Raw genomic sequence first — 27,129 nt, 5'->3', positions numbered from 1 at the left:
CGCGCGGTCTACCCGACGATCTATTGTATGACTTACCTTGATTGTTTTTATTTAGTACAAGTTTGAACTTTATTGCGCGTGAGTGTGTTAGGCACTGTTATTTTGTATTAATTATACTGAAGCAAAATGTGATCAATCAAAACGAATATAGGATTCCTTTAAATAAATACCCTTTATGAAACTATTTTTCTACGATACGTATCACTGTCCTAGAAGAATGAAACTTCCACTTGACATGTGTAAACTGTTACGTACTGTGAATTATTAAAATAAATTATTTCCATTAGTAGAATTTCATTTACAGTTCCATGGCGTACGAAGATAACTGCCATTGTTTTAAACGAATAGAACTGCCATCTAATACACGTGAACTGGTAAGTACTATGAATTATTTCCATTAAGGTATAAAAGTAAAGACTTTTATTTACAGTTAGATATAATTTATGTATACATAAAAAATATAACAATATAATTTTCGAAAATATATAGCAAATTACAATGAACACTGTATCGCTGTATAATTCTCACGAATATATTCTTTATTCGATCGATCTTATCAATTTATCGACGGATTTATCGAGCACTGTATACATAATAGATTAATCAATTCTCGATCTCTATCATAACAATATACTGTAGTACATGTAGTTATGGTATATTTTGCACTTATAGTACATAATAAGATCATAATAACATATATATATATTACTATAATTATATATATAATTATATATATAACTATATTATATAATTACTAATATTATATATATATATATATAGTATTAACTTTGTGTAGAAAAGTACTATAAACGTTGCATTTTCACTTACAATGATAAAAATAATATTTTAAAAAATCTTGATTCTTATTGCTAACTTAAATGTTTAATTTTGGTATCTATGCAAACGTCCAAAATTATCGAAAATTCATTTACTTCCTTTCCTTTTTTTTTTCCTATTGCATACGGCATATATTATAAAATTTTTCATGATGTAAAACATAATATAAATATGTAAAGTATGAAGTACAAGAATGAAGTACATTTATTGATATTTGTAAGTTTGATACGCCGCGCAGCAGCGTTCTATTTATGTAAGTACTTTACCGATTTTCATGCATTTATGACAAACTTTAACGTATACAAATACATAAAATTTCCAAAGGAAATTTTTTGGTATAATATTTAGAAGGTGAACAAAATTTCTATTTAGATTTCGTTTCTTTAGTTGTATTCGTAGAAATATGAGTTTGCATAAAAATCTGCAAGAAAGTTTTCGTTGTATAAGAAAGCTCTTGGAATAACAATCGCAATAATTTGCGTACAGAGAGATATAAAAATATGCTTCCTCGGATATGATATACGCGAGTATATTATATTATATTATATTATATTAATTATATAACTACATTGTATACGCTTGTAATAATACTTGGTAGGATTAAAATTAAAAACGTGATTTGCGTATTGCACAAGCCCTATCGCTTGGTAATTAAAAGAACTGCTACAATAAAAATAATAGTTTCCAGCATTAAGTAATAACTTCTAATCTCAATTCAAAATCAATCACAATCAAAATACATTTTGAAACGTGATAAAATTCATAGCTAAATAATACTTTTAGTAATAAACTTTTGCATCTTTGGATGTAACAGCTATTCTTTCCTTTCTCTTAAAATAAACACAATTCATATATTGGAGTTGTTTACATATTGCTGCAAACCCTTTTTCATGATCAAGCTGTTATTTAATAATCATCGTTTTCCGTATATGCCAATGTAAGATTGTTTTGCTACTTTCACTAATTGATCGTACATAGCACGATCACTTTCTTTAACTAGTGATTTGAATTGACTGTAATTGTTTTGTAATAGTATATGAGGATGATCATATTCCTGCAAATTAAAATATTATTTTTTTATAATTGATTACTTTTTATGCAGAATAGCTTAATTATTTAACATATTAATGTATTAAAGCTAATTAAATGACCAATATCAGATCATATTTAAAGCTAAGTAGATAAATAATAAATTCTACTTACAGCCATGCGTCCTTTATCCATGACTAAAACCTTATTGCTATCCATGATAGTATTTAACCTATGGGCAATGGTAAGAACAGTGCATTTGGCAAATTTCTTTCGTATTGTATGCTGGATCAGGGCATCTGTTTGTGGATCCACATTGGCTGTAGCTTCATCGAGCATAAGTATTTTATTATTTCTTAATATAGCTCTTGCTAAACAAACCAACTGTCTTTGACCTACACTATAGTTACTGCCCCTATCCAAAACACGGCTTTCCAAGCCTGTTCCAGCAGTAATTACAGCATCCTTCAGTTCTACCTTTATAATATGATAAAAGAGATTGTTAAAGCCCTTATCTATAAAAAAAGAAGAAAAGAAAGACAGATTGAGTACAACAATTTACCTCATCAAGTACTTCCCAAAGAGCTTTATCCGTAAATTCGTTGAAAGGATCCAAATTACGTCTTAAGGTACCAGAGAATAGAACTGGATCTTGGGGAATGATCGATATATTACGTCGTAAATCTTCTAAACAAATGGACCCAGTGTCTATACCATCGATTTCTATGACACCTTCAATTTTGGCTAGTCTAAACAGAGCTGATATTAAGGATGATTTTCCAGCTCCTGTTCTTCCCACTATACCTATCTTTTCTCCAGGATTAATGACGAGATTCAGTCCTTTTAATACTGGAGGATCATCCTCTACGTATTTCAAATAAACGTTTCTGAACCTGATCATTCCATCTGTTGGCCAATTCTTTGGTGCATTAGCAGGTAGCGGAAGTTGCTTCTCGATTTTCTTGGCAAACTTTCCCCTGTCACGTAAATTCGGTTCAGGCACAATTTGCGTATACTCTAACACACGTTCCACAGACATCATCTGGTTTGCCACTTCAGCATTCTGTCTCATTCCCCACTGAATCATTCCTGTCATGGCCATTACCTGCGTGATGGCCAAGCCTACCTCTCCACCAGAAAATGATTGTTGCAATAAGAGGAAACTGAAAATAACTAGAGATGTGAAGACGAAGCAAAATACGTCCAACGAGAATCCAAAGCCAGTGCTCGCCACTATATACATGTAAACTGTGGAAGTATGGACATCTTGCAGTTTGTCAAATTCTTTTCTTAATATATCCTGTGCACAGTATGCTCTTATGGTACTCAATCCATTTAAAGTAGCGTTTAAATGAGTAAACACAGGGGATCGAGTCATACCCTCCATTCTTTTAATGTTCTTGCTAGTCCTCAAAAATACCTTCCTTATCCAATAAAAGACAGTACCCAAAAATACTATAGGAATTAAGAAAAGAGGATTGATTATACATGATACTGCTAAAGACCCAAACATCATCATGCATATTTGACCAGCATCAAGTATAGCCTTTGGTAACAATTCATCAATGGCTCCCATGTCTTTAGAAAATCTATTGAGAATTCGGCCACTAGGATTCGTATCAAAGAACCTCATGCCTGTTCTAATTAAGGCACTAAACGCCATATCGTGCAACTTTTGACTGCATAATATGCACACTTTATAGAAGGTTAATGATCTAGTAATACCAATGCAAAATAATCCAACGATAATAGCGGTATAAACGTACATGCTATTATACATAGAGGAAATATCGAGGTTTTCGATCGAGGTATTATTGGTAGCGTTTAACTTAGCTTGTGCAATGTAATAATGTCGTGTTTCTTCTTCATTTACTCTGAAAATATTTATTTTATAAAATGATATCTTAAAGCAATAGAAATCGCCCCAATGTTTGTTGATACTTACAAAATAGGAACAAAATAATCGTTGAGACTAGCCGTAAACTGTGTACATATAAACAATAGGAGTACCGTACAGGCTAGGCATAAATTGGCACCAGTTTGGAAGTACTTAATGAATATTGGTCCTTTGACTACACCACGAGAGGTTCCTTCTAAACCATCGTTAAATTTCTCAGAATTTTCGTCTTCTTCTTCGTCGTCTGTTCCTCCACTACTTGCTTCCGGAGTTCGACTCTATTGCAATAAATCTATTAATATATTTCACGAAAGATTACACAGCTGTAAAAAATAAAAGGTCAAGGTACTGGGTAATTAGCTCCTCACCGATTTCAATGCCCTTGAAATATGTCGCTAAGGTCATCATTCTGAACAACTTTCTCCTATACATATAACGGGTGGTCGACTTTAGTCTTCCAGTTATACATAGAAGTTATACATATGTTTGGTATCATATATTTTGCGTGAAGTTGTCGACGTGTTACCTCCTCATGAATCTTAACGGGATTTTTTTAAATATCTTCATCACTATGAAGATATTTAATCTCTATTTAATCACTATGATCATTGATGCATGAATAATGAAAAAAAAAAATAAATAAAAATTCCAGTCACTGAATTCTACTTAAATGGTGACGGCCCAAGTAAGCGAGCCACGTGGGCAATGCCGATAATGGTGGACAGTTATAATTTGGACACACACACACATATACACAGGCAATAACTATAATATCTCGTGCACAATTTTGTATAAAATATAGCAAGGAAGTATATAAATGATACCAAACATGTTTTGTCTTTAACTCAAAAACTAAACCCGACCATCCGATATTCCATATAGGAAAAAGTTGTTCAATTAATGGTGACCATAACAAAATATTTCAAGGGCATCGAAATCGGTGAGGAGGTAACTATTCGGCACCTTCATCTAATAAAATAATCTTACTCTAGTGCTTGATGATGAAAATTGTCTTTTCATACTACTCTTCTCTAAAGAGCTATCCTCGATAGATTCTGATTCCGCTGCTAGCAATTCCGCATACTCTGGTCGTTGACTTAGTAAGTCTTGAAATTGGGAAAATACCGTGACTTTTCCTTGCTCTATAAGTATAATAGCATCCACATTTTTCACATACTGCAACTGGTGAGTAGCCAAAATCCGCGTTTTTCCAGCTAAATATCTTTGTATACATTCTTCAAATAAATGTTTGCTGACATGGGTGTCAACCTAAAATTTATAAAATAATATACATCTTTTCACTTAAATTATTTTAAAATGTAATCATTTCTTTTAAAATACTCACAGCACTCAGTGGATCATCTAGTAAATAAATATCCGCCTGTCTATATAAAGATCTAGCTAAATTAATCCTAGCTTTCTGTCCTCCTGACAAAGAACTACCTCTTTCTCCGACAACTGTTTGATCTCCTTGGGGGAATTGCTTAAAATCTCTTTGAAGAGAACAAGCTTTCACAACCTTCTGATATAATTGACGATCATAAGGTTGTCCAAAAAGAATATTTTGCCTAACAGTGGATCCAAAGACCCAAGCTTCTTGTCCAGCATAGCTCAGACTTCCATTCACTTTCACGTGACCTCCAGTTACTTCTATTTCTCCAAGAATAGCGGACAGGAACGAACTCTTTCCGGCTCCGACCATACCTATTATGGCGTATATCTTTCCTTTTTGTATTTCAAGATTTACATCTTCAAGAGTGTTTTCAGATTGACTTGCTTCCCATTTAGCCGTTAAGTGGCTCATTTTTACTGCGTATGTTTCCTGATTCATTGTTGGAAAAGATTTCTTTTCTATAAGAAAACAAATATTTTAAAAAAATGCTTTTGTATTCCATATCACTAGACTGCGGAAGCATTTATGACAAATTTAATGTGCAAAAACGCACAAAATATACATAATGCACAAAAATGCATAAAATACCCAAAGTATAGTGCTTATATTTGCACAAACATCCGCAGTCTATACACAATATATCAAATGTTTACCCCCTATCATATTCGCCGTATTCTTAAGCAAGTCGCTAGCAACAACCACTAAACCATTGTGTCTTCTTTTTTCTGAAGAATCATCCAGATTCTCATAACCGTCTATTTCATCATCGATATATGGTATATCGGGCTTCGAAGTTTTGTTGGAAGCATACTTTGAAATGCTATTGATGCTACCATTAATGCTAGTTGTAAAGTTGCTTAAAATATGGCCACTGTCTTGAAATTCCTCGTACATCAAAAAGTGTTGTAATCTTCTCACAGCCACCAAGCATTCGGCAATTTCAGCAAAACCCCGTACAAACATTCCAGACATAGTATGCGCCAGAATATTAAAATAGGAAGAAAAAACGAATACTTTATCGATTGATAATTCATCGCCAAATAGGAGCATACTAATTAAAGTACAAAAGAGGGCCATTCTTGTAGTGAACAAGTTGAAGGTCATGTAGATGCCTCGGATATAAGCACTTTTAGTCACCACTTGCAATTCTAATTTACGGGCAGTTTCAATTAAAGCACAGAATGGTTTTTCCCATGCATACATCTTAATGACCTGAACTCCTGATATAATTTCGTCCATTAAACGAACTCTCTCATCAGTTTTCATGGCAGTCTGTAATCGAAACTTGGAGGACAGCTTTCCCGTATATGCTAAAATATAAATTTCACATTGAAGGTATATAATATTTCATAAATTTTAAAGCTTATAGCTTTACTAGTATCTAATTCAAGGCCTTGCGCTTGCATGTTTACAAGAAAAATAATTAATTAATAGAGCAGAATGTCTTAATTAATAGATTACTTTCATGAATAGAATATTTTACAAAATATCGTAAGTAAACTATGTAATATTTTACAAGTGCAAGAGCTCGAGCTTTTCCAGCTTGATAATGGAATCATCATTGCCAGAAACTCACATTGAATCGGTACAACAACGAAAACCGCAGCGATACCAATTAATCCAGCGTATCCCGCTTCGATATAAAGAAAGTACGCTATAATTAACGTAGAAAGTGGTGCAGACCACATATGATGTATGAAAATGGAAACGAGATCAAATCTATTCACATCATTGGCCACCAAATTGACCACTTTCCCTGGTGCCGTTTCACCAAGCGCTGTTTTGCTAAGCCGTAACGCCTAAAAACAAATACATTGATATTGTCGTTTTATACACGCAATGGTTAGTAAAGGTTTCATATCGCGCATGTATTTCAAAAGTATCACAATTCGAGATAATTCAATCCTATGCTACAAGAACATTAACAGCGTTAAAAATGGATTTGAAGAACTAAGAAGAGATGATTACAAAAATATTTAACCATTTTCTAGATCCTAGAGTATTCATCTTTCCAACATTATGTGTTTAATATAAATGATTTTTTGTAAGCTTCCAAATAGTTTCTCGCTTCTTCTGAAACACTAGTTTGACATTGTAACACTTCAAAAATACACGCGCGATACAATTTTATTATTTAACTGAGATAAGTAGTCTTTGAAAGTAAAGCCTCACTGCTGATTACATTTCCTGTATTACCTTCCGATATACTACAGAACAAGTAGCGACCCTAATTCTCGCGCCAACATGAAACGCGCCGAAAACCACTTGATTGAGAGCGATTACATTTATAGCTGTTGCTATACAAATTCCACCCGCGTATAGTAACGCAGTTTCATAAGTTTCGGTCGTGTTCTTTTTGAAGTAACGCAGAAGCCCACCCAGAAGCATCGGTGTCCCTAATCTTCAAACGGATACAAGACATCATAATCGTGTAAGGATATTGAAATAGGTACAACATTTTCTTGCATTATGATCAGAGATCGATATTGGATCTGGTTAGAATTAAAAATTTTCTTTAAATAGATAAAGCTAGACATTTATCAATGTTTTTAGATACATATCGTCAGAATTCCGTTCACGAAAGTAATCCCAAGAAACGATAAGAGAAACGTTAGTTACAACACGAGATAAAATCTGTGGTCACAATAAAAGAAAATAGTGTAATTATTATTACATGAATAATTTGCACTCAGTATTATCTATATATAGAAATATTACTACTAATAATAGAAATATTACTAACTATTATTTCCAATTCTTTCCTTTTCATGAAAATAATTTTCTACCCAAAAAAAAGAAGATTATCAAGTACAAACAATACTCCTAATTGAAAATACCAAGTACAATAAAATAGAAAACAAAAGATATACCGAAGGAAAAATTCGTTTAATATCTGCATCAAAGCAAGTACGGTGTACTCCCATAAAAAGGTACGAAAGATAGCTCTCAACAGGCTGGCATTCCTTTTGTGTTTCCTCGAATTTTCTAACTCGATTTTCCATCGTCTGAAAATCATACATCTCATAACTTAAGCACTGATTATTTTTTCGTAAAATCAAATAATAATTAATTATTGAATTGTACAAACTTTTCTAATCGATCTCCAAGGTAATTTGACTTATCGGTTTTCAAAGGACTATACAAATCTTCCGTTTGTAGAACCTTTCTGTAGCCGGTCTTGAACAAGTCTATCGTCCACCTGTGTATCATTAAATACAATGGGTAACATACACATGTATGGAGAAACGAGCAATTATATTTAACGGGATGCTCTACGCAATTGATAGTTAGATGCGACGATGATCATACAGTTTGGGTACGTTCACCTAATAAAGGCTAACACCTCGCACAACCAATCTACTCCAAAATATCATTAATTATCGTATTAATATTAATTATGTATTATATATATTAATTATATTAAATATATTTAAAAAAATATATATTTTCTAATACTGTACTACACTAGTAATATATATATATATATATATATATATATATATATATATATATATATATATATATATATATATATATATATATATATATATATATTATAATATATAATATACAATATAATATATATTTATAATATATATTATAATTATATATATATTAAATTATATATTATATATATTAAATATATATATAATATATATATTAAATTATATATTATATATTATGTATATATTAAATATAATATATATAATATATATATTAAATTATATATTATATATTATGTATATATTAAATATAATATATATAATATATAATATATATATATATTATAATACACGTTATAATATTTAGTAAATGTAACACATCCCTACTTAAGTTCCATTTTTTAAATTATAGTATTCGCGAAAATAGCAATTTGCATAAACACCCGTCGTCAAATAAGAATAGTCGAAGTGTTGTTTGAAATCTCGAAGATGAAATTAATTTTGCTACATTTTTTAGTCATTTTCGGCTCGATCATATTTTCTTATCGTTAAAGACTTGTTGAGGTAGAGTTTGAGGAAAATATGAAAGAATAGTTAACAACGTACGTGACTTCTCGTTTTAATTTTAAGGTTACAATTTTGTTAAGAAATTAAAAGTATTTTAAAGAGACATAAAAATTTAAGGACCATAACAGGACTAAGAGTTTTCATGACTCGCGACGATGGAAGTAAACGGAAAAGCAATTTTGCAAACGTAAAATCACGATGCGTGACGCGATTAGTGACAAACAACTGTGTATTTATTTTCCTTCCTGAAATATGCTTGAGCCATCTTGCGAAAGCTATTCAAACGATTGAAGTTAAATACTCATATTATTAAAAGTTTTCTCTACTTGAATATTTTTCAATAAGGATACTTCGAATTTAAATTGAAATTTGAAAATTAATGTAGTATTAATTATTTCTTCTTCTACTATTTCAAGCTCGTATCGTTTAACACCTTGCCTTGTGATTTCTTTATCTGTCTAATCCTGTGTCGGATAACACAATTGGAATATTCTATATTACATATACAATTTATATTTAATCAATTGAATAAAAGGTTTGAATTGAATTTTCCTATTAGAAATTCAATTTATTTTTACTAAATTGGAATGAAGGCAAGAGGTGGAAAATCTTTTCTTTTCAGAAATATTATTTTCGAACGGTATATGAAACGGTTGTACATTTTTATCAGATATTCGAAATACGTTAAGAGTTCATCGCTCCAGCCTACTTTTGGATTGCGGAACGAGTATAGGGCAAAAAAATATTGCTTGTCTCAATGGGTATAGTTCAGGCCAAGATAAAGCGAACTTCCGATGTTGTAAATTTAACTTATCAAGAATTGGTATTGCTAGCATATTGGCGATCACTCATTATTTTACATGGTATTAACTGATAACTCTTTGGCTCCAGGCTCACTTACAATTTTATTTGATATTTTAAACTTCTACGTATTAAAAAATGACTGCATATGACTTCATCTACAAGTAGAAAAATTGCAAATATTAATTATTATTGCAGTAAAATAAAAAAGAGGAAAAAGCAAAAATGTAATAGATATATAAAGTATTATTTCAACATTCTGTAGAAAATACATTGATTCCTCATTCAAAGTTTCTTCTTACGGCCCTAACCAAGATTTCAGGCACTGTGTATATTCTTATTCTGTATTCTTCTATTTTTGTCAATTAATAATCTACGTATAAAATATATATTAGGTTGTCCAATAGTTTCTTTCGCTTTATAAGAAAATAATAGATGCACAATATTTTTTGTTTTAGATTATTCTATTGAATTATGTATAGTGCATTTCAAAATGGATCCACTGATCCCAATGATCCATTTCATCTATTATTTCCTTATAAAGCGAAAGGAACTTTTGGGACAACCTAATTTTTTAATAATAAATAACTGATATGTACATATGTACAGTGACTCAGTTACTTCTTGAATACTTAGCATAGAAAATTCTTATGTATACATTGTACATTTTGAAATTTCGTCACTGTAATGAGGCATGACTGTCATTATTATATTGACTTAATGATTATATGACGGCAAATTTCACACCAATCTGAAAGTGTATATGAAAAACAACTGAAGTTACAAGATTAATTACTGCAAATATACATTTAGTAAAAAGAAGAATATACATAAGCATGTACAATTATCTTAAGCACGTGATAAACGTTAAAAATGATATTTACTGAATATGGAGACATTAACATGACGGATAATTGATTGTTCAAGTACTTTAGTGATCACTGCGAAATTATGTATGAATTTATACTAAATATATTGTAATTTCTATATACATCTTCAGATTTATTTCAAATTTCACCAATATGGTTATGGTCGTCGGTCTTGTTACAGATAACATGTTCATAGAATGTTTCTACAAGCGATGGAATATTTTCATATGCCAATGTATATGTAATATATTTTTGTCATTAATTAATATCGCAAACTTATAATCGTACGAAACTTACCACCAAAACAACACCGACAGCAAGCTGGCCTTCACCCGCGGATTTGGTTTCGATTTTGAATTGCTCGAGTCCATCTTTCTTCGTATGCTGCATTAACTCGTCTTTCAAATCGATCCTTTGATCACTAATCGATAGCTATTCAACTGTTGACCGATTTTACGAGGAAGAAAACGAATCGCGAGCACTCGCATCGAAATCAAAGTCACACGATCAAAAATTGAAAAGATCTCCTCAGAATGACACGTTCTTATCGTTCAAGTAGCTTATCTGTTTAAGGACCTTCTTAGAGGCTAGATTAATTGCTCACTGATTGGGCAATGATTTAAAAATTGACACAATACAGACACAATAAGATACGATAAAAACTCTCGAAGAATCTTAAAGATAGTGATCAATAAATTTACGATAATGTTGTGGAAATACTTGACCGATAAATCTTGTTAGCCAAATCCGATGTAGATATCCAGAACGATAGTTCTCATCGAAGTTCTCTTGATTTCGCGTGAAACTGTATCGTGGAGAAGAACAAGGCACGTCTGGATCGAACACCTGTATTTAAGACAGAAAGAGATCATGTATCTGGACGAATTCCTTACATGTGTTCGTTTCGTCTCCTTATCTCGATACTTGCTTCGTCACTAATCAAACAGTGGCTGGAAGATTGTAACGATGTTTTTGACTTCTAAACGATGTGTTACACATCTGCATTTGATCTTACTATTCGATGACTGTATAAATATATATATACGTCACCCCGACATATATATATATATATATGTTATTCAAAAGTTTTTCGATCAAAGGCAACAATACGAAATTGGATAATTTCTTATCTTGCACATGCTAAGTTCTACGAAGTTAAAATTAGAATATTTTTCAAATTAATCGTTTTCATACACAAGCATCTTAATATCTACTATTGATACATTGATCGATACACGGATTGTTTGAACGTATCTGGAAATCATTTATAAGCCAAATATGAACTGTCCAATGGATTTATTAAAATATATGCTAAGAGATCACTATTATATATGATCGATTGAAAATCATAATGTTGCAAGTCAAAATACTAAGAATATGAACTCACGTTCGTGTATTTTAACTTTTAAATGTATCCCCTCTTTAATTTCATAATTGATAAAGTTATAATTTTGTTCTCTATCAGGATACGTTTTTATTACTTGAAGATAATATGATCAATTTTTTTATAATAATAAATGGAGAATACTATTTTATGGAAGCTAGCAGCGAACTGACTTATATCAATCCACTTATATTACGAATGAATATCAGATAATAAATTATAAATGAGTAAAACTAGGCAAATGGAATGAAATAGATCAATATAATGGAATCTCATAAATACTTCGTTCATATTTTGTTCACTGTGTTTATTAAATACATCTATTATTACAGTGTGCACATTACAAATATATTATTACCAGAATTAGTTTAATAAAAATAATCATTATCTAAGATACAAGGTCGTTTGGGTAATGAAGCAAGTGCAATTAAAATGTAAAAATCAATAAATTCGACTTATAACTCGAAGAAAATGTGATTCGATACATTTATATTCTCCTGTTACTAATGTACATAACCTAACGGATTATCAGATTACCAAAAACGTTAAGTTATGCATGCATATATAAAAACCAGTTATTCGTCGTTCTGATTGTATCATATATGCAGCAATTATTTGATAATCAAAAATACATTAATGTACCACTTCACTTGCAACTCATTGTTTTTATTTGAGTCACATTATAGAATTTTACCGAACCCATATTGCAATTATAGATTACGCTACGATTTGCCGAAATTTTGAAATATTATAAATATTAATATTACACATATTAATTATAAAGTATTAAAGGTAAATCAAAGTATTTTATATCACTATGATATAAATACTATCTTCTTCGAATTATGAAAATTCTTTTTATATTTTTGATTTGTGTAACGTACTTTTGTAATATATGTATTTTAATAAATTTTTGTATTTCAATAACTCAGAATAACAACTCACTTGATATAACTTAATAAAATAAATGTAATAACTTAATAAATTAATATACTTATGTATTTACTGCACCTAATGCATTATTATTTTCTAAATATGTAATGTATTTAATACGTTATTAATGCATCACCTTGGACTTGTCTCTACTCATAAAATACTATAGAATTGAATCTTATAAATGCGTTGCGATCTAATTAAAATTCATTAATCGCGTTAAAGCGATGTGCTAAATTCTAATAAGTTGGGTAATGTGTTGTAACTTGCTGACGCGTTTTTAATTTCACCAGCGTAGTGTAGCTGTTCATGTAGTATAATATTGTCCAATCGAAGAGATAGAAATTAATGTAACTATGTATAATACATTATATAGATAATGAATATGTACATGGGAAGATAATGAGCTAACATTGTCAACATTGTTTCAATAACATAAAACACGAAGTACAGGAAATAAAAGATACTTATAATTATTTAGAAATTTGTAGAAATTCTTTTTTCAAATAAGTGTTTGTTATTTAACTAATTGTATGACTATTGACGTCGATACATATCAGACATGTATGTAGTTAAACATAATGACAAGAATGATGTCAGTCATCTTTGTTATTCATGACTCAATATCTAATTCAGTGTATGTAGTTGAAAATATTTGTGTAGTTGAACTAGATCTCGGCTAAATTTATTTGAAATAATAATAGTTTCTAAATAAATATTTCAATAATATCAATGTTAAATGTCTTCTAATTGATGTTATGTGAATAATTCTAATTTCAACCATCATTTAAAGTTTGAGATCAGAAAATCCTCGTGTACTTATGACTAAATTGTTAATGTTTATGCATTTATAAGGAATTTAAACGCGCAAAAATCTAGAGAATACATATAATATTAAAAAATATACAAAATTAGTTGTTATAATATTTTGATATATTATAGATAGAACAATGAAACAATTGTCTATCTAGATTCCATATTTTGTATTATATTTGTAAAAATATGAATTTACATAAATATCCGCACTCTACTTATAACAGATGTACGAAAATACAAAAAAGGTGATTTCTAAAATGCTAATTTTATTTATTTTGTGTATCCATATTTACAAGGTAAAGTACATATTAAGTATAAATTCGTCTCTCTGGTTCACGATACGCAAGGTTACCACGCGAATAGAGTGTATTCGTCATGGTTATTCAGCAGAAAATTTGATATGTCTACTGTTTAATCTTTAGGGATTCCTACTTATATAATTTTACATAATCTATCCAAAATAGGAAATATTTCCAAAATAGGAATAAATAAAAAAAGAAAATTACATATACATATTACGTTATTGAAAAAAAGTAATATTTCTATAGTACATATATGCACATTATTTTCTTTTAAAACCTTCTTCCAAGAAATGCAATAAATCAGCAATAATTTGACACAATAACTATACCAAGAGATTTATTGTATTCTTATCAGTTCCATAAACTTTCTGAGATTTTACGTGTTATCAGTGCAGAATACGACTTTACAATTTCGTAATGGTTTATGATATGCAATACTAATTTTTAAAAACCCTAGAAATTATTATTCGTGTCAAATTAAAACATAGAAAATCTTGTTTCGTAATTGTTGCTTTTAGAACAAGGAGAAAAAGACAGATGACGCTCCGTCAGCAAAGTTAAGGCTGAAATTCTCAATTCTACGTTATATATGCGGATGTGTACACAACGTGTCGTAAAACAACTTAGGGCGAAGGTAAACGGACCATTATACCCCATCATCTTGAAGATTTTGGCTAATTTATGCAATCAAATTTATGCAGAATGAGAAGCCATGAGTTGAATGTGAAATGATAGTTAAATTATAACCGCAAGATATCAAATAAATGATTAATTATTTTTGGAACTTCTAAATAACAATCTTAATGTCATAATATTGTTTCCATGTATATTTCCATACAAATATATTTCCAAACTTAAAAAAAAAGTGTTTTTAACAAACAGTGACAATGATATCACAAAAATATAAATTAATTAATGATTGTTGAAATGAAACACGAAGGTTCATCGAGAACAATTGAAAGGCGTTATGCAACAAAAAGTCAACTCGACAAGTTGTTAGGACGAAACAACACCACGAAAATGCATAAAAAGAATTACGATACGAAATAACTTTCAATAAATATTTCAGCGAATGTTTTCACAAAGATGATAATTTTTCCAGCCGTTGTCGTCGTCTAAAAATAATCATTTCTCGTATTATTATTGTTATTAATCGTAAGCGGCGGATGCCTTCTAGTTGTATAACGTAGTCAGGCTAATGGTCGCATTAAATGATGGCAAGCAAAATTGTTATCGAGACAGAGAGAAGCTGAGAAAGGGTCAATTGTGTACGGCACGTGATGCGTAATGTTCAGCCTGATATATCACTATTCCTTTCAATTTGATTTAATACGTATAAGAACTACTACATATATAGCCAATCAACAACTCGTCAACATTGTAGGTTTGTAAAAGACAAGTCAAATTTTCCGGTTTCTTAGAAGTCATATAATTCTATCGCCTAGAGTACGGATTCTTACGCATGTGTAAGAAATCTAAAAGAGCAAAATTGCACAGGATGCATATAATATACAACAATATATAAAATATCCTAAGTAGAATATATATTATAATAGATGAAGGACATGTCTGTTTAAATTCCATTTCTTTAGTTCTGTTTATAAAAATATAAAACTGTTAAAAACCCACAATCTACTTATGACGTTATATAAATTAACGTTATATTTCTAGGACGCATGCTCGTTAAAGAATTTCGCGGAAAACACGTGGTTTTCATCACACGCCAACTTGTCTTTTAGTTACCGATATCTAATGAGTGTAACTGATTCCAAGATTATTTTTTCAAAAGACATCAATTCTGTTAAACGAAGATATTTTCAGCTTAAGGGGTAAGAATGCCTTTACTTTGTACGTAGTAGCCTTGATGTTAACATGGCAGCATTTCGTTCATACGATGTATACAATAGTTATGATTCAAAGAGGTACTTCGATCGAAAATAGTCGAATGAAATATACGTATACGAAATACGTCCAATAAGTGCTTTTACTCAATTTCTGTACCTGTACCGTTTGTCTTCTACCCAACGAGGAAACGTTACCGATGTGTGTCACATTCTACAAATTGGATCGAGTTACGAACTTGAACGAACCAAAACAACATACGCGTGGTTAGCGCAAAGCCTGCGCCACTACTGAATACAATTCTTGCTTGACTTTCCTTTGCTTGCCTTTACCTCTTCGTTCTGTGACGTATACGCAACACACCACTGCATTTAGCTGTCATTTGTCAATATAATAGGCTTGTGTACATTTCCTTGATAATAGCGTGTACCATTCTCCTTGTTATTTTCCATTATTTTTGTACTTTAATTAGAATGTATGACATAATTATACTTCTATGTGGATTGGAAATTGTTTAACTAAAAAATATCCTTTCTATTATGTAATATTTTCCTTTAAAATAGATGGTAGATTTTAAGCATTTCAACCTCATTTTGATTTTATCCAGAAATTTACTTTTTTATATTTTTTATTTAAATGTTAATATATATATTATGGAACCTGAAAGATTTCAATTTTTATTTTCATTACAATTTTTAATTGAAAATTTGCAATAGGGATAAATCTATACAGTTGTAATAAAAATTATAAAAAGTGTGTGTATGTACATATATACTTACATGTGTAAGGATATTATCTAGCCTAACCTAATTCAGACCTGTTTTAATTTTAATTGACGGCTGCGAAATTTGAAATTCAACAAGTTTAAGAATGGAAACACTTTATTTTATTTTCAAAACGATGTCATAAGCTACTTACAAAAATAATACTATCGATATAATTTATTATTTAATACAATAAATGCTTATATGATATGTATTGGGTATAGTGCCATGAGATGTTTGTATGCATGTATGTACATTTGTATATATTCGTTCCTTTCTTATTTCCATATATCTTGTTAAAGTAATATTTAGAATATGAATTTAAGTCTTATATAAATATTGTTATTCGTTTTGACATTCTATTTCACATTTCATTTTACAATTCCTTAAGTGCCGCACCCAAATTTTACAATTAAAAAATAATTTGTACGTTGCTCTTGCAAAATCAAGAGAATCAGAAATTTCAATACGTTTTCAATGGTGTGCAAGACGCGCAGACACACTCTATACACACATCAGTAGACCTAACTTTGGTCTGATGAAAATGGGGTGAAAAAGATTTGTTGTTGGAATATGTATGACTTGGAATATCACTGAAGATTAGGCCATTCATTTTTCCTTCCACATTATAAAAATAGACAAATGTTAAATTGCACTACTCCATCAAAACAATATTGACCAGCTAATGTTTTATTATTCTTGGTACGTATATGGAGTAACGAATATCGTGGCAAAATACTTAAATTTAAATGTTTGTTCATTCATAAAATTGTCAAAATACAAATTATTACAAAAAGGACTATAACCATAATTTAATTGTCCACATTAATATAAAAATTACGAAGGCTTACTTTAGCTATAAGAAAAAATCCCCTAATAGATAAGTTGTTTGCATGATCTGTATATGTTTTGTTTGGATGTTATAATATAAACACCTAGCAAAATTTCAATATATTTCTATAAAATAAAATAAAAATAAAATAACTAATTAGTCGTATTTGTTAATCGCTAAATATGAAGACATTATCTTTACTAAAAAAGAAGGACATAGTAGTTCTAAAATATACTGTGTATCAGAATTGTTCATTCCCTAAATCGATTGGCTTCAAGCTATGATTATCGAGTTTGGGGATTCGATAACATTAATAGAAGCTTTTCGTAGGCGTACGCTAAATTTTTAGCCAAACCTTTACAACATCCGTTTTCTTGTATAGTTTGGAATCTATAAGTTTTGAAATTTTTCTCTGTGTCTATATACGTAACAGCTGCCATTAATGGACACATAATAATTTTTGTATGGTCTAGGAAATTTATCTGAAAGTGAAATGTTATAAATTAAATATTTTGTATTACATTCGAAAATTCGAAACTTAAACAGAGATATGACTTAAAATGTTTAGTTACTTACCTGTACTGTTCCATTAGTCAATTGCATAACTACAGCACTCTGTGTCCTAAACCACTGATGCATATAAGGTATCCTAGACATCGCATCGCATGGTTTCACAGCAACAGAGCTTCCAGCTTTCATCAAATGTTCTTTCATGTACTTTAAGAAGAAGTTCATTAGCCTCATTTTCTTATCTAATTCAGAGGGATATTCTCTGACTGTGTAATACAATTCATCTCCTTCGCGATTTATATAGTGGATATTGAAACAATTAGCCAGCATTATTAAACGAGTCCCATCGTTGAACATTACACCCACACCATCATCAGAAAGTTGGTATCCGAATCCATATTTATCCGAGTAATCAACCCATTTGCTTATCCAAAGTACAGGTTGCGCAGCAGGGTCAGTCATTTCATCTATACAGTTAAACATGTATATATACAGAACGAATTACATAAAATATATTTGTCAATTATTAGACCAATTATTTTATACAATATTTTCATTATTTAAATAAATGTTAATTTTAATGTATAGGAAAATGAAAGGGAGATGTGATTCGTGCCTGAGATTTCCATAAATATCTGATAGGGTCTTGAATATTCTGCATCAGGAAATAATTTCTGTCAGTATAAACGATAATTTCCATGCAAAACGTGATAATAATATTTAATCCCTGGATGACGGTACCTGTTGACGAAGTTGTCTCTCTACATGGTTTAGACTTTAATACAGCACTCAACTGCTCTCTCAATGTCTGAAGCATCTTTTTAATATCAAGATTCAGTTTTTGGACTTCGTTTATTGCATCCGCAGGCTTCGTTTTACGCGCCGGACTGTTAGGTACACGGAATACGAAGTCTTGTCCCTCTCCTCCTACATTAGTATTCATTTCAGATAATGGCTTACGTTGATTATGCATTTCCAGCAGGTCTAAGCGTGGTGCCATTGTTAAACATGACAGTGGTAAACTATGTGGCATAAAACCTATAACAATATTGAATAGATTATCAGTGAAAAATATTTCATACATATAATGACAATGATTTATAATTTTGACAAAACTTGATGTTACTTACCAGAAGAAAAAAATGGATCTTTAATTAATTTTGTTATGGAAGGGCGTTTGGATGGATTTCCTTGTAACATATTAGAGATCATGCTCATCGCAACTGTACCAATATAATTAGGAATTTTGTATTGGACTTGTTTTATTCTAGCGTAGGTTTCCCTTAAACTCGATGTTTCAAATGGAGGTTTTCCCACAAGTAAAGTGTACATAATGCATCCAATGCTCCATATGTCAACTTCATAAGAATGTCCAACTTTAGTTAAAATTTCTGGTGCTATATAATTAGGTGTTCCACACAGTGTTCTATTAATGAAATCAAAGTTAATTTTTCTATTACATTAAATGTTAAGATATATACTAAAATAAACAAAACAGTTACTTTTTACGTTCTCCTTCATGCTCTAGTCTGGTAGCCAAACCAAAATCACCGATCTTAACCTGCAGATCATCGCTTAAAAACAAGTTACCTAATTTTAGATCTCTGTGAATTATTTTATTTTGGTGCAAGTAATTTACACCATCTAAAATTTGCTTCATGTAATATCTCGTTTCACATTCTGTTAGTGCTTTTCTACGTTTATGTAATTCCATCATTGACTAAAAAGTACAATTGTCATTTCATTTTGAAAAAAGTCTAATAAATAGATTATTTATATGTTTGTCCTTATATTTATCTTATATAGAATATTTACCCTTTTTCTGCACAGCTCCAAAATTATATATACATTCTGTGGATCGTCAAAAAAACCATAAAAGCCAACAATATTTTTATGGTTCAAAGTTTGATGAATTGAAATCTCTTGCGTCATTTTTTCTCTATGATTGCTCTTTGTGATTTGTGATTTTGGCACAATTTTCCCAGCAAATACACGATGTGACTTTGATTCTCTGATTTCGTAACATTTTGCAAAACCACCCTACAATAAAAAAATGTATAAAATATAGAAAAATACTAAGTAAAAGGACTAAAATTGTAAAGCATAAAGGACATACAAAAATGTATGATACAGTAACTTATTATGTTACACAATTTTATATAATACAGCAAATTTAAACCAAAATCATCCAAAAATTTGTTTTATGCAGTTAATAAAATTAATGTTAATATATAATAAAATAAGAATAATAAAATTGTTGGTTAATTATACTACATATTTTACCAAGAATTTCACAAAACTTGTGGAAGAAAGTAACACATACTAACAGTTAGCACATACTGAACGAAAAATTGTCTGATTAGAAAAATCCCAAAGTTAAAAATGTTTAATTATTATGAAATTTCCAAGACAAAAAATAGAAAGATTTACTGTAGGAAGATATTACTAACTTTTCCAAAAAATCGTCCCTTGATATAACTTTTTCCCGAGTTTACGTCGTATATCACGTCAGGAATAACGCATTCTTTCTCATCTTTTGACATTTTGTACTATCTTTTTCGCTGGATTGTGCAGTATATTACAAGAAACGTCGTGTTCTGATTAATAATGCTCACGTTAGTTGTACGTTCCACTAAAAAAATATACTCAGCGATAACTTCCTTCTCAAATACAAATTTTCCTGTTTTTGTCATGCGGAAGACAAGCAACGGATTTCAATATTTAAATCTCAATACTTTAACCAATCCCGCGTTTCCTGAGCACATGACCAACTGTACATGGGTACTTGTTACTATACCTATAGTAACGTTAAATTATGTTTCTATAAAATTGATTGCTGTTCATTTTTCTTTAACAAAAATATTTAATATTCTACTTAACTTTAAGATTTGCTTTCGAATAATTAAACATATTTTAAATATGGATTAATTATCATAAATAATAAATTCATTAATATAAAAATTAAATAACAAATTTGTTATTAATTTTAAAAAGCACATTGAAAAGTTATTGAATATAAAACAACATAATATATAACAACATAAATAGAATATGACATTTAAAATGTTCAATAATTACGTATAATAATCTTGAAATTTTACATTTACTATTCTAAAAAAGAGAAAATTAATGACAAAAATTTTAAATAAAGATTATAAGAACAAAAATTTATATTTATGTCAAATTGAATTAAATTCAAGTTAAATTAAATATTTTCTTCGGTGAAATTCTTAACATAAGATTCTACATAAGAACGCATCGTAATGAAAAGGATATCCGGTAATGTCAGTACAATAGTATTGCAGTGGAGTGGTCGATGCTTCTTTTTCCGGCAACCGGCATCCATTTTCGTTATTGGCTTGTCTAAGGTTGGCGCGTTTAGCATCTATGAACGGATTCTTTAACGATAAGTGAAATGTAAGTATATTTTTAGTAGAAATGTAACGTGCATTTTATTAGAATTTTTTTTACAATTTATTTACCACTTTCTATATATTAGAGAAATCGTTGTGATTGAAAAAAACCTCGTGACTCATATTGAAAATATTGAGTAGCGTCTATGGTGTAATCAATGAAGACTGTCGCTTATGGAGAAATTTTACTGAATTTTACTCAATTACTCAATTTTAGATATACTGTTAAATGGAAGGTGCGCCAACCAGTAGAGGTGGATTTCGTGGAGGACGTGGTGGACCAGGCGGCCCTATGAGAGGACGCGGAGGTTTTGGAGACAGGGGAAGGTACGTGTGTATATATTTGCTATCAACTTTACTTATATGAAATGTATATAACCTGTGAATGAACCTCTCACTATCTAATTTCTAAATTTTTCCTCCAAATTTCTCAATTTCAACGTTAATATTACAAAGTAATGTTTCAGTATTATATTCTCCTTATATTTCCTAATTTATGGAATTGATCAGTGTGGCTTCCATAAGGCTCAAATATTGTAATACATGAAACTATTTAAAAACATATTATAGGAAACTTCTATGGATATATTATATCTCTGATGGGCAATTAAAAGGGTATAAGTCAAATGTTAAACAAAACAGATACTCTTGCTGTCTTTTGCTTGTGATTCTAATAATACAAGTCAATTTCCCTTTTTTCTTACATTTTTACCTAAGGTTCTAATAGTATATGCAAAATTTAACATTTGATCTTGCATTGCATCTGAAATATTAGAAGTGTTACTTTGCAGAACTAATGATTCTGACTTATACTCTTTTGCTTTTATGAGAGACATATAACATGATGTATTTATATTCTTTAATTTACTTTTTAAATAAATTGTAACATTCTATTATGTTTTTGATGTTCAATAGGGGTGGCCCTCCTAGAGGAGGTGGTATGATGAGAGGTGGCCGAGCTAGTGGACCTGGAGGTGGAATGAGAGGTGGACCACCTGGAATGAGAGGCAGAGGTGGTCCTCCTGGAAGAGGTGGCCGCGGTGGACATTTTCCTCCTGGGTATTTATATATGAAGTTATTTTTCATTTAATTACCTTATTGTATTTTTTTTTTTAAATGTATTTATACTGTTATATCAGAGGTCCACCAGAACCAGGAATGTCTAGTGGTCCAGGAGGTGGTGGACCACCACCACCAGGAATGGGAGGACCACCACGTGGTGGCAGTAGGGGAGGTGGAAGCAGTGGTTTCCGAGGTAGAGGAAGAGGTGATTTTGGTAGAGGTGACAATCGTGGTGGTAGTAGTAATTTCCGTGGACGGGGAATGGATAGAGGCAGCAGAGGGGGATCTAGGTAAAATATTTAATTTATTTTGAATTTAAAGTTATACGTACAAAAAACCATATAATTCAACTTTTATATATTTTCAGGGGAGGATCTGGTAGAGGTGGTCCAGGTGGTAGAGGTTTTGGAGATCGTGGGAGTAGAGGAGGTAGTGGACGAGGTGGCGGTGGCCCATCGAAAAGAGGAGGTGGACCACCAGGTTCGAGCGGACCTTCAAAAAGGCCAAGATTTGATCAGCCATCTTCACAATCTGCGAATGGTTATGCAACTCAACCACCGAGGTAATTATTATTTTTAATTAGCTCAGAAAATGTTGTTCTAGTAAAAGTGTACGATTTTATTATTTTTTTATCGAAATATTGTTGGGACAGTCAAGGTGGATATGGAGGAGGTGCCAGTAATGCTTATGGTGGAGGACAGCAGCAACCACAACAGCAACAGGCGGTAGGATACGGTGGTGGTTACGGATCGCAAAATTATCCTCAATCTTCATATCAAAGTTACGAGAGTTATCAGCAACCGCCAGATTATGGTCAAACAGCTGTAAGCTAACTCATATTATACATTCAAAATTAAGAGGAGTGGGGAATTTCTAAATAATGTATATAATTTTCTTCAGGGATATCCACCTTCAGCAGCTACTGATAGTAGGTACGGTGGAGCCCCTACTGTACCAGCTACAGGAGCTTTCAGTGCTGGTGATCCTTATAGCTATGGCAAAGCACCACCATCAGGTTAGTATATATGATAGTATGATATGAATTGTTTTATAGCTTAAATATTTTCATTGAAGTTGAAGAACAGAACAACTAAAAGTCTGTTACGCAAATGAGATAGAGGGCAATATTCCTGTTAATGTGATGGTGTAATTAATGTAATATACTGCGTGCACAGCCAATTACCAGCAGGAGGCAGTGGCAGCAGGGGGTGGGGGTGCAGGTTATGCCACTGTTAACCCTTACGATGACCGAACTTCTAATGCCACTTCTATGAGCAACAGGGGTGGTTACTCGACGCAACTTTATGGTTAGTTTTTTCCGTTGGACACCACATTTTACAACACGTATTTATCTTCTCCTCTGTTTCATCTGAAGAAAAGAGAACGAACGAAGGAGGGGAAATCAGTAATCGATAATGCCTTGTCCTTATAGTTTTTAATTATTAGCACTTGTTATGCTCAAATATCAATCGATTCAGACGAGAAACGTTTAATTATAAAGAAACTGAAATTTCTCTTTTTGTTTTAATTTTCTTCTTTTTTCTTTTTTCCTTTTTTTGTTACATAAGAATAGATTTGGTTTCACTTCTTTCCTTAAACTTGTTGTTTGAAATCAAGAGTTGCGTTTCATAACTACTCCTATTAAAAAGAAAGTGAGAATAGAAATTGGTAAGGTGAAGAAAAATGTGGATATTATGAATATTTTCATCTGGATACCAGCACTCCAACACTGCCTCCTGCTATTCTTCATTCCAGAATGATACTGTACCTGAACAAAAAGATCTTAATAATTTACGAAATTCATTTTGACGTAGGTAAATAGTTGAACCTTTAAATTTAATGAGTTACAGATTTTTCTCGTCTGAGTCACATCTACATTACTCAAAGCAGTATCGTTAATCAGCAATTTGTAATTCATATTTATTATACTTGCAGATTACTCGAGTCAAGATGGTGTATATGGAAAACAAGATTATGGTAAGTACAATATACAATTCAGACGAGCTTTTTAATTTCTGAAAGGCAATGTTTAATAAAGTACAAAATACTTAGAACCGAGTTTAAACATACCGTTAAGAAAACGATCATATTTGTTAAATAAACCGAATACTTGAAAGACACTGAAAACGAAGTTCCATTGTGAATTTTTCAATTCATATAAATAAATTTAAAATGGATTAATATTAATTTGAGGAAGTAAAAGATTATAGGGCAGGATTGTTTTTTATACATTTCTAGAAACAGATACGAATATAACGATAAATCATAATTTCGGTAATAAATAATAACTATCAAACGAAGTGGCAAGTGCAGATACTGTGCGATTTGTTTTTTGTACAATTTAAAACAGAGTTAACATAATGAATAGTAGTGATAAAAAAAAGTGAAAGATGCCCCCGATGAAAGTAGGCGAATAATATATGCATATTCCTCAATTTTATATGACGATTAATGTTGTATATAATATAAAATTAAGTACAGAATCAGATTTAAAAAAACAAAACTGTATACTTAAAAAGATGATTGAACGGAGGAGCTATGGTTGTTTACAGGTGGCAGTGCTGGTTACCAAAACGCCCAGTCTCAGCGACGTTATTAAATTACACATGCAACTATTTAATTTTACACATTTAGATATTATTTCTTTTCCAAATTTAAAAAAACAAAGAAATCGTTCCTAGCGCGTGAAAAAGTTGGACAAATATCATTTGTCATGAACTGTTCTGTAATTAATAATTCGTCGAGAAGAGACTTTTACATTGAAATGAAGAAAGTAAAACGATAGAAAAGGATTTAAATGAATGTGATTTTCTATCTTTGTCGCGCGCATGGGAAGCTCATTAAATTGCGCATTAAGTGCAAACGATTGTTTAATTACAATTTAAAAAAGGAAGTATAAGTAACATGAGCGTTTTATACTTGACTTAATAGTATAGCATTCTACTTTTGTCATACTTGGCTAACAATATTGCTTTAGGATTAAGTTTAGTTGATGTACAGTTCATTTTCCTTTTTCTTTATCTTAAAAATCAACCTGCGATTCTAAAATATAAAATTGTAATTATTAAGGATAAAAATATTTACCTTATTTGTAAAGTCATTAATTGGTTGATCATTGTGAACACAGAAAAACATAAAGCTCAATAACATTAACAGAATATTAGGTGTAGACAAATGAATATCTTATCATTCTGCGTGAAGAAAAAAGAAAGAAAACAATTGTATATTATGGTGTATTTTGTTTTACATTTAACTATGAAGTGATGAAAAAGAATCTTGTATCAAAATATACCGCCCCTGTTTTATGCGTTTAATAATGTGAATTTTTCATTCTGACAATATTTCTACAGGTAACAAATTTATAATATAATGAATCAGTCTTACTGTTGCGACATTTCATTTCGTATATACACATATACCTACATATATTTTTAATTTATGGAGCTCAATTTTTGTGTGAATTATGTGTAAAATGCTCTGCTTAGAGGTGACAAAAAAATTTTTTTGTTTTTGAAATATCAAATGAAAAATGTTAGAAAATTTAACTATAATTTTAGGAGTTTGTTTTAATAGTTATATAAGTAGTAATTGTATATTGAAATGTCACACCGGCAGAGACAATCAAAACGACATATTAATAATTAAAAGAAAAAAGATAAATATTTATATGGAATCAAGAAACAATGTATCTATTCAAGGCTCGATGTATATGAGTACGAAACATTTGTCCCAACCAATTGTGTATATTAAAATATAGAGTAATTATATAGGGCAGGTGATGTGGTTTTATATTCTGTTTATTATTATAAATTGCAATGAAATTGTCTAAACTATGTTAAAAGTTATCATCGCATGTCACTGGTATAGTGATAGTGAATCAATTTAATATTGTAAGAACTAGAGTAATAACAACCAAAATGAAAAGAAACTTTGAAACAAAGAACCATAAAAATAATCAGTAATATTTTTCACGTTTATTATTTCCTCACCTTTAATATGAAAGACTATATGGACTGAATTACAAAGAACATTTACCAATGAAAAGGGGGAAACCAGCAACTGCCTTAGAAAACCACATATACATTAAAAATAGTAGTTCAACTGAAAAGAATACAGTGTATTCTTATAACATAACGTAGGTATGAAACTTTTGTTAAAATCAATAATCTTTTGAAAAGCAAATTTTTTGTACATGAAAAAACTGAATGGAATTATTATTCTTTTTTATTTTATTGTATATAGTTTATTCAAAGGATATTTTATATTCAAAATGAAGTATATTATCAATATATATATATATATCTATATATAATAACAGTATTAATGGACAGTTCTAGACATATAACAAAAAAATTGACAAAAACTGAGTTTATTTCACAGGCGTAACAACAACCTGAGATACTTAGGGAACAGAATGAAAGAAAGAGAGAGTACC

The 27,129-nt window shown here is 30.6% G+C and overlaps 3 protein-coding genes across 4 annotated transcripts; 1 reads left to right on the top strand and 2 right to left on the bottom strand.

Moving 5' to 3' along the window:
- Positions 1-405: 405 nt before the first annotated feature.
- On the bottom strand, positions 406-16,761 carry LOC126864142 (ATP-binding cassette sub-family C member 4-like). Of its 2 annotated transcripts, XM_050615146.1 has the most exons (13): positions 16,273-16,761; positions 11,134-11,682; positions 8,245-8,355; positions 8,027-8,161; positions 7,353-7,557; positions 6,733-6,955; positions 5,810-6,466; positions 5,109-5,614; positions 4,751-5,032; positions 3,812-4,041; positions 2,429-3,740; positions 2,041-2,343; positions 406-1,891 (listed from the first exon to the last, which is right to left on the bottom strand). In XM_050615146.1, the coding sequence occupies exons 2-13, from the start codon at positions 11,205-11,207 to the stop codon at positions 1,751-1,753; spliced, it is 4,179 nt and encodes a 1,392-aa protein (XP_050471103.1). In that variant the 5' UTR covers positions 11,208-11,682; positions 16,273-16,761; the 3' UTR covers positions 406-1,750. The 2 variants fall into 2 exon arrangements, with proteins under 2 accessions (XP_050471103.1, XP_050471104.1); XM_050615147.1 differs by lacking the exons at positions 7,353-7,557; positions 16,273-16,761 and having other exon boundaries at positions 11,134-11,171.
- Positions 15,333-26,646, top strand: LOC126864147 (uncharacterized). Its single transcript, XM_050615156.1, has 12 exons — positions 15,333-15,655; positions 15,943-16,100; positions 21,517-21,636; positions 21,850-21,959; positions 22,548-22,691; positions 22,772-22,984; positions 23,062-23,256; positions 23,347-23,518; positions 23,595-23,709; positions 23,870-24,001; positions 24,630-24,671; positions 25,247-26,646. The coding sequence occupies exons 4-12, from the start codon at positions 21,862-21,864 to the stop codon at positions 25,291-25,293; spliced, it is 1,158 nt and encodes a 385-aa protein (XP_050471113.1). The 5' UTR covers positions 15,333-15,655; positions 15,943-16,100; positions 21,517-21,636; positions 21,850-21,861; the 3' UTR covers positions 25,294-26,646.
- Positions 18,050-21,510, bottom strand: LOC126864145 (serine/threonine-protein kinase polo). Its single transcript, XM_050615153.1, has 6 exons — positions 20,670-21,510; positions 20,035-20,259; positions 19,722-19,939; positions 19,350-19,645; positions 18,961-19,257; positions 18,050-18,686 (listed from the first exon to the last, which is right to left on the bottom strand). The coding sequence occupies exons 1-6, from the start codon at positions 20,760-20,762 to the stop codon at positions 18,274-18,276; spliced, it is 1,542 nt and encodes a 513-aa protein (XP_050471110.1). The 5' UTR covers positions 20,763-21,510; the 3' UTR covers positions 18,050-18,273.
- Positions 26,647-27,129: the final 483 nt, after the last annotated feature.

This window comes from Bombus huntii, chromosome 3 (genome assembly GCF_024542735.1).
Source record: "Bombus huntii isolate Logan2020A chromosome 3, iyBomHunt1.1, whole genome shotgun sequence".
In the NCBI taxonomy this organism is placed as follows: Eukaryota; Metazoa; Arthropoda; class Insecta; order Hymenoptera; family Apidae; genus Bombus; species Bombus huntii.
Note: the sequence above shows the minus strand (reverse complement) of the source record. Positions and strands in the feature narration are given on the sequence as shown.